The sequence below is a fragment of the Culex pipiens genome, chromosome 1, assembly GCF_016801865.2.
Source record: "Culex pipiens pallens isolate TS chromosome 1, TS_CPP_V2, whole genome shotgun sequence".
Classification (NCBI taxonomy): domain Eukaryota; kingdom Metazoa; phylum Arthropoda; class Insecta; order Diptera; family Culicidae; genus Culex; species Culex pipiens.
The window spans coordinates 135692133-135700675 of NC_068937.1; the positions used below are offsets into that span (position 1 = coordinate 135692133).

Here is an 8543-nt window from a genome sequence, read left to right on the forward strand (position 1 = left end):
GTTTTTTTTTAAATAGTTGATTATTTGTATTTTTTGAATCCTTTCAATTTCTTGAACATCTTGAATTTCTTGAATTGTTGGATTTCTTAAATTTTTTGAAATTGTAAAAAATTTTGATCTTCTTAAATTTCTTTATTTTTACGATTTTGTAAAATATCTTAATTTTCTGAGATTTTTGAAATTTCTAATTTTTTTGAATTTCTTGATTGCTTAATTTTTTATGGTTTTGTTGAATTTGTTAATTTTTTAATTTCGTGTTTTTTTGTAAATTTTTAAATTACTTAATTTTGTTTTGTAATATTCTGTAGTTTTTGTTAATTTCTTGATTTTTTTCTTATTTCATAAATTTCTTTTTTTTTAATTTCTCAAGTTTGATAAACTTTTACAATTTCTTTAATTGGATTTATTCTTTAACTTCTGGATTTTTTTTAATTCTAGTTTTTTTGTTGAATTTTTGAAATTTCTAGAATTTTTTGAATTCTACATAATGTTTTGTTGATTCAAATTTGCCTTATTTCTCAGCGTGGGGGCTCAGGTAGGAATACAAGTATTTTTCTAATTTGTATCTTGTATACTTGACGTTTGCAAATTTACTGCTATTTTTACTTCGAAACATTGTTGACACCCGTTCAAGCAAACACGATTTCCAGCAAATATTTGGCACGATTTCCCGGGACGTCGCCCGGACATCCGTTCCATTTTCCAACAATTGTCACCATTTCTCAGCATCAGTAGCTGCCCCAAAACAGCTTGGACAAACACTTGCCAAAACCCTCCGCAATTTGCATAATATCAACCTAATTTTGGGGTACTCCGCCCCTCCCCCTGTTACCTTCAGTTTGGGTCTTCAATTCATCTGGTCCTGTACAATTACTACACGACGTGATTGAGGTGTACTGCCCTAACGCTTAGGCGTTGTCACGCACACTAACAAAATACTATGTAACGCACCGAACAGTTTTGCCTTAGCAATAAAAACCGAGCAGAAGCTCGATCACTTCTCTTTACACCTCGAACGGAACAAGTACTCTTTCCTTTACCCAATATCACGCCGAAACCTAACAATACTAAGCCCTCACTCACTTATCAGTGATGATGGTGGCTGCATTGTGTGACGAGGTTGTTTAAAATCAGAACTTTTAATGGCGAAAGGGGAAAAAGGATGAACAACTGCCGAATTACATTTTTTACTTTTATTAAAATTTGTGCGATAAAATCGCCTAGTAAATAAAACAACAATAACTTAACCTCACTGTAACCGCGCCGGCACCGGCAGATCACAGATGGCGTTGTGCGACGGAATCGAGGCAATACCGGCGAGCGCAATTCCGACCGAGTCCGAAATCGACGTGATCATCATGGCGTACTCGCGCCGCGCTTCCGGCACCTCGATCTGCATCCGGTAGAACGTGTTGACGTAACCGCCACCACCCAGGAGGCCCTCCCACAGGATCAGCACGAAGATGATCCAAATCGAGGGCGTGAACATGTAGATCGCCTCGAAGATGAAGAAGACCATGTTGATGAACTGCAGCAGGGCCATCACCCAGACGTGCCGGAAGTGGACGATGTTGACGGAGGATCGCGAGATGAACACTCCGACCTGGTAGAGGACCTGGTACCAGCGGTACTGCTCCGATTGGGATAGCGAAATGCCCGGGAAGTAGACGAGCTCAAACTGGAAGGAAACATTTAGAGTGTAGTGAAGTTTTGACAGATGCTCTGTGAACGCGCCCTACCATTCCCTGGTTGATGAAATACTCAAACAGATACACCAAAATCAACGGAATCATGAAGATAAACAGCGACGGGATGTAGCCCAGCTTCTGGCGCCAATTCTCCAGCGGTCGTTCATCTTCCGGCAGGGTACTGTAGTCGATAGCTTGCTTAGCACTGTCAGCGGTCTCCACCAGCGCATCTTTGCTGGTGTCTTTGTGACGTAGCAGAACCCAAAACGAGCAAGCTTCCAACGCCGGTACAACCAGCATGACCAGCATCGTTGCCTTCGGCGACAGCCCGGCCGCAGTCAGCCCAGTATAGGACAAAGATCCAATTACTCCAGCGCCACCCGTTCCCGAGGACCACGTGGAGATGACGTTTCTGTAAGTGCACCCGTCAATTGACTCTTCAAAAGGTTACCACAGGACATTCAAACACTTACTTGTTGAAGTAGCTGGCGTACGCCAGGAACGTGGCTTCGCCCAATCCGGAACTGAAAGACGTACAGATGACACCCAGGAACAGAACCCAGTCGGAGGTTGCAAAGGCCACCAGCAGAAAGCCAGCCGCGGCCAGCGAAACGCAACCCGCAACTCGAACGCTAAAATAAAGATGCCGTTAGAAGTCGTGAACGTACCCCTTAAGCAAACTTGAACTCACTGTTTCCAGAGCGGGAGGAACGACGCGACCAACTTGATGCTAAGTGCCGGCAAGATGTCCGCCAGCAGAATCGCTCCGGTGGACAGTTTGTTGCAGGGTCGCTTCTCGTACGCGAACGCAGCCGGGTCACCGCTTCGCAGAAGGGTGGAATTTCCCGCGAACGGATCCTGTAAATAGAGAGAGAGCGGACATTGTTGCAGCGAATCGCGAATCCTGCGGTTTCAGTTAAGCAGGTTAAACCCCTCGGCACTTAAAATAGCCTCCCTCAACCTACACGGCGGTGGACACACGTGCGGTGCACGCGAAAACAGCGTAGGCCATGCTAATTTAAATTGCATCAAAGTAAGCCGCGAGCTTCTCGATGGACTCTGACCACTGCAATGGTAGGCCGGCTCTTTGTGAACCTGCGGCAGTGGTTTCCACCTGGTTGACGTGACCCAGCGTTTCCAAAGGGCTCAACTGACAGGTGTCAAAGTAACACGCTTGTTGTAAAATAATTGGAAAATCAATTTTTAAGCATATTTATGAGTGGACTCTCTCAAAATTTCCAAACAAATACACCCTTTTGCAATGTGCGTCAACCGGAGACGAAATGGCAGAGTGCATGCTGTTGCGGCCAGTGGCAATTTAATCCGGGCACATGATGATGATAGCGAGGCGGTTTAATTTCATTTTGATCCTAATGAACAACCTTCTCAGCGGGCTGCACCTACACGCTTGTCTATTTCTGCGATTTTATTTCAGGCAAAATACCGCGCCAAATCGGATGACAATTCTACCTTTATCTAATCGCTTGGAGACAACCGAATTGTGCCCCCTGCCCAATTGAAATGCCAATCTTTGGACTTAACAGCCTCGATTATCAGCTGCGTTCCGATAAGGAAAATGGTTCCTGAAGTCCGCCAGACGTGGACGCAATAAAAAGTAATCAAAAATTGACGAATTCGACAAGCGCCATTCTAACTTCGTGAACGTGGTCCGGCTGTGCAAATTCGTTCGAAACCCTTGAATTTGAAGAACGTGCGACCTTTGGGTCGCCAAATCTAGGCCGAAGGAAGACCACAACCACGTTCGGGCGAGCACGTTGCGGAATTGTTTACGTTTACGTGCATTTGATTACCATCAATTGGTACTCGTTGATACTCGCTTATGGCTGATGAATGAAAGGAAAGAATGCAACGTCTCTCTGAGCGGGGTGAACTAATCGAACGAACATAGTAAACAAACTTGAAGCCGGTCAGTTACTCGCGATGTTACGCCATTGGGGATTACACAGCTTAGGGTACCCGAGTTTAATGATACAAAAGCAGCCGACTTGGTCATCACAGTAGGCGCAGCGCGTGATCGAAACGTTGAATTGTCACGTGAACGTGTTATAGGGGATTTTTCAAGGGATATTTCATTAACTTTGAATAACCTTCGACAATGTCTACAGTTATAAAAATAATTTACGAGCACTTTGTTTTTGGTCCTCTCACATTGTTTTGCTCAATTTGATTCGGACTTACACAAAATCTTCTTAACTTTTTGCAACCGTGTAAAATGTTTGACAGTTGATTTGTGCACTGTTGATTCCTTCTACTTACAAACTTAGTTTTCGGACATTCTTATAAATTTCAAGTCTTATATATAAAAAAGGTGCTCTTTGTTGCGTTGGGTTCGTATAAGTCCAAGGAAGGTTGTTACGCCAAAAAGTGACAATTTGGCCACTCTGGAACCGATTCCGGAAAATCTGCAGATTGTATGGGAAAAGTTGCGTGAAATCAAATTTTGATCACAGGAGGCTGTAAAAGCAAACTAGCTGAAAACGTCAAGTAACAAAATAAAGACAAGACGTAGTTTGTCGGGTTTAGCTTGTTATTTATATTTAAAGATACAGTCGGCTCTCGATCTTAAAAAAAACGAAAAAAAACGAAACTATTGGCACTACGCCCCCCGGGGCATGGCCTTCCTCTAACGTGGGATTTCTGCTCCAGCGCCTCTGACGAGACAGGAGAAACCGGGACCGACGTTTTACTTCACCATCCGATAGAAGCTCAGTGGATAAGGCGGGAATCGAACCCGCGTCTCATAGCATCATCGGGATCGGCAGCCGAAGCCGCTACCCCTGCGCCACGAGACCCACGGCTCTCGATCTTATCGATATCAAATTGCTCCAGTTGTCAATAAATTTTGCAGTCCCTTCAAGAAGCATGCTTTGATTTATCGTTCTATAATTTGATACCTCCAGCTCTCGACGGTCCTTTCAAAATCGACAACGAGAGACTCCACTGTAATTAACTTCCACTACCAGAGATTTCAGTAAATCTATCGAGCTGAAACTTGTCATAACAAGATAAACAACCCCCCGAGTTGATTTTTTTTTCAGGTGCTCACAACACCGCCAATCGGAGTCGGTGGTAAGCCCAATTAAGTCCAAACAATACAACCGATATCACTCGCCCACTCGTGATAAGGTGATTGGTAGTCACTTGTAACTACCGTAACATGTACTCCACGTCGAACACATTGCGATAAGAATTATGAGTTGAACCACCAGAACATTTGCATTAGCCAAGGCTGCTACCCCGTTATCATGGTTCCACATTAGATCACCAAACGTGGCCAAAGGTCACTTCGAAAACCGCGAAAATCAAAGCAACCGATCGCTTCGAGAACGCACCAAGGCCTACCGCGACGAGCGTTGCTCACCGGTTGTTTTGATCAGCTGCCGGCGCAGCAAACAAAGCATGCTGCGCGCAACGCGCGCGACCTTCACGAAAATCAGAACACAGCTCTTCTTCCAACACTCACCAGCATCATCATCGACTTGCCGTCATCGCCGTGGTCCCCGCCTCCGAGCTCCTTCAGAATGTCATGCGCGGCCGTTAGCATGACCACGTAACCATAGTTGTTACAAAGACCCAAAATCCAGTAGGCTACTAGATCCCGCCACAGGCCTCGATCGCGAGGGGCTTCGCGATCCTCACGCAGTGATCGCTCGTCTTCCGTCGACGTCGTGGCCATCTTGGATGCTGAACTTGAACTTGACGCCGGAGTTGCTGCCTTCCACAAATCCGTTAATCAGTGCGCAGACAAGCTATTGACATCTCATCTGCTCCAGGCCTGCTAGACCGGACTTTGTCGCTGAACGTCTTGCTCGTTCAACCGCAACGGCTTAACTGAACCGAAGTGGACTACTACTTTGTGTGTGCACCACAAACACTTTCCATTCATTGTGTTGTAATCAGAGTGGCTATAGCAGCTGACGAACCGAACCAACTAGCCAAGCCATGCTGGTTTAATTGTACCATTATCAGCAATTTGGACGCGAAAGACTACGCGCGCGCGCAAGAAAAAGTGGTGGAGGGCCCCCATTTTTGGCCAGCATCGACGAAGAAGACATCGACGACTGGGGTCGAACTGTAGAAGCAAAAATGCACTTTTAAGCGTCCGGTTCAACGTGTAACGAAGTGGTGTTGGTGAGCGAAACTGCTCATTTAATGGCTGCTACTTAGCGTAACCTGGCTTAAGTTTGAGGTGTGTTGTTTAGTGAGTGTTTTGGTGTGAAAGATAATGATGATGACGGTGAGTTATCTTTTGTGTACACACCTGTGGATTGGTTGATTCCATTGAATTGGCAAAAGAGTCGCGTGATGAGGTCGTAAAAACATGGTTGAGATATTGGACGAATTTAAGCTAATCAGGCTGCGTAGGAGTCGAGGTTAGTGGATAGTTAGATTCGAAATCAATCTCAATTTAAACGCATACTTACCAAAATCTAGCAAATACATGCTAAAATTACTCGAAATGTTTCTGCTCTTTCTTGCTTTTCAACTAAATAACTTATTCCTAGGCTGGTCCAGGCAACATTTTTGACAGGGAAACAATTTTATCGAAAGCTAGTAATGAGCACGGAAGTATCGTTAACCTTCATTTTATTTTAATCTAAAATTCTGAGATTCTAAAACCTTAAATTCATGAACTCTAAAATTTTAAAATTCTAAAAATTATGAAATTCCCAAATTTACCGAGTTCAAATTATTGCAAAATTTGCACCAAATTCTCCACCCTTGCAAATAATATCTGCTCATATTTGCACACTTGAAATCCTACCCTTCGACTGAGCTTTGTTCCTTTCGACCACTTTAGAACAGTTTCAAACTAGGGTGTGTGTCTTGGATAGTTTTTTTCTGCTGTAGTTTGAGGTGTGCACTTTGTTGGAGAGCTTTCTACAAATTGCACGATTGTCTAAAAATCTCTGAAATCCGCAATATAAAACTCTAAAATTAAAACTTCTTAAATTGAAAATTCAAAAATAAAAAATTCTACATTTCCAAAATTTTAAACATCAAAATATTAAGCTACTAAAATTCTTAAATTTTGACATTCTATAAGTTTAAAAGACAGTTCTAATGATTCTGGAATTTGAAAACCTTTAAATTATTTTTTTAATTTAGAAATTCAAAAAACCTTCTTTATTTTTTAAATTACAGTCCAGACTCGATTATCCGAAAGCCTCGGAAAAAAAATTCTTTGTCTAATTTTTGATTGTCGAGCTTAGGTATGACCCCTAAACTACGCTAAAATGATTTAGAATTTTTAAATCCAAGATGGCGGCCAAAATGGCGGTGATGCAATATTGAAAAAATGCATTTTATTTTTTAATAGGCAATCAACAACTCAAATTTGACTAAAATGGGGTCGTGGGTCTCGTGGCGCAGGGGTAGCGGCTTCGGCTGCCGATCCCGATATTGCTATGAGACGCGGGTTCGATTCCCGCCTTATCCACTGAGCTTCTATCGGATGGTGAAGTAAAACGTCGGTCCCGGTTTCTCCTGTCTCGTCAGAGGCGTGGCGCGCAAATATTTAGTTGTAATGCCATCTGGGGGTCGTTCCTTACTAATATCCATAAACGATAATTTCGTTTATACTACTCCACCCAAAACATTCCACCCACCCTCCCCATCCCCCACACCCAAAAAAAATTATCTATTAATCACATCTAACCCCAATTCACATCCAACTTCAAAACTCACAATTAACCACTCAAATCATAACCCACCCCAAATCCCCAAAAAATAAATCAACCCCCCCTAAATAAATACCCCAACAACCCCCAAAACCCACCCCCAATCCAAAACCCAATCCCCCCAACCCCCCCCACCCAATCCAACCCCCCCAACCCCACCCCAAATACCCAACCCAACTCCATACCAACTTCCTCACATAACAACACCCACCCACAAACCTCAACCACCCACACCCACCAAACACCCCCAATCACCCCTCACCCCACCAACCCAAACAACAACCCACCAACCCACCCAACAACCCCACCCCACCAACCACCCCACCCACAACAACCAACAACCCAAACAACACCAAACCCCAAACAACCCCAAACCACAACCCCCCACACACACCACCCCCCACCACACAACCCCTAAAAAACAACACAAACAAACACTCAAACAAAATACCAAAACACCAAAACCCTAACAAACCAACTAAAATTCTAAAATTCTAAAATTCTAAAATTCTAAAATTCTAAAATTCTAAAATTCTTAAATTCTAAAATTCTTAAATTCTAAAATTCTTGAATTCTGAAATTTAAAAACTCTGAAATCCTTAGTGTGTAAAATTCTGCAAATTTAAATTCTTAAATTTAAGTATAAACTTAAATATAAACTTTAAAATCAGGAAAAGTTTAAATCGTCTAAAATTAACACGGGACCATTAGACGTAGACGGCAGCAAGAATGATAAAATATAAAAAGTTATTTATTAAAATGTAATCGTTCTTCCAAATCTGTTGTATTCTGGTAAAACAGAATTTAGCGTGCAAAGGAATAACAACGCGAGGGGAAAAGTGAACTGTCATAAAAGAGAAAGTTGGAAAATAAATAAACAACGCGGTTCAAGAACGGGGAATTAAATTTGGTTTTATTCAACTATTTGCACCCGGAATAAAACACAACATTTGGCGACGAGTGGTGAAACAATCCACGAGAAGCGCGAAAGTGATTGCGATTAAATTCGGGCGCGGAAAATAGTTATATCAGCGCGGAAGTTGACGCGGCCAAGAAAGCTGCTCGACAAAGTAAACAAAGGAGAAAAAAGAAAGATTCGATTCGGTTGTGACCAGTTGTGACACAAGAGCAGATTCAATTCGATTGTACGAGG

The 8543-nt window shown here is 42.9% G+C and overlaps 1 protein-coding gene across 1 annotated transcript; it reads right to left on the bottom strand.

The window, feature by feature from the left end:
• Positions 1-1181: 1181 nt before the first annotated feature.
• Positions 1182-5647, bottom strand: LOC120425750 (battenin). Its single transcript, XM_039590356.2, has 5 exons — positions 5173-5647; positions 2380-2546; positions 2162-2320; positions 1740-2100; positions 1182-1678 (listed from the first exon to the last, which is right to left on the bottom strand). Exons 1-5 carry the CDS (start codon positions 5383-5385, stop codon positions 1250-1252), a joined length of 1329 nt encoding a protein of 442 aa, XP_039446290.1. The 5' UTR covers positions 5386-5647; the 3' UTR covers positions 1182-1249.
• Between the last annotated feature and the right edge of the window lie 2896 nt (positions 5648-8543).

What these genes read in the sequence shown, in the direction of transcription:
- LOC120425750 (XM_039590356.2), bottom strand. Translation starts at nt 5,385, where the DNA reads ATGGCCACGACGTCGACGGAAGACGAGCGATCACTGCGTGAGGATCGC. An exon ending in TTCCTCCCGCTCTGGAAACA is followed by an intron (nt 2,321 to 2,379) that starts GTGAGTTCAAGT and finishes TCTTTATTTTAG; the next exon opens with CGTTCGAGTTGCGGGTTGCG. An exon ending in TACGCCAGCTACTTCAACAA is followed by an intron (nt 2,101 to 2,161) that starts GTAAGTGTTTGA and finishes GTGCACTTACAG; the next exon opens with AAACGTCATCTCCACGTGGT.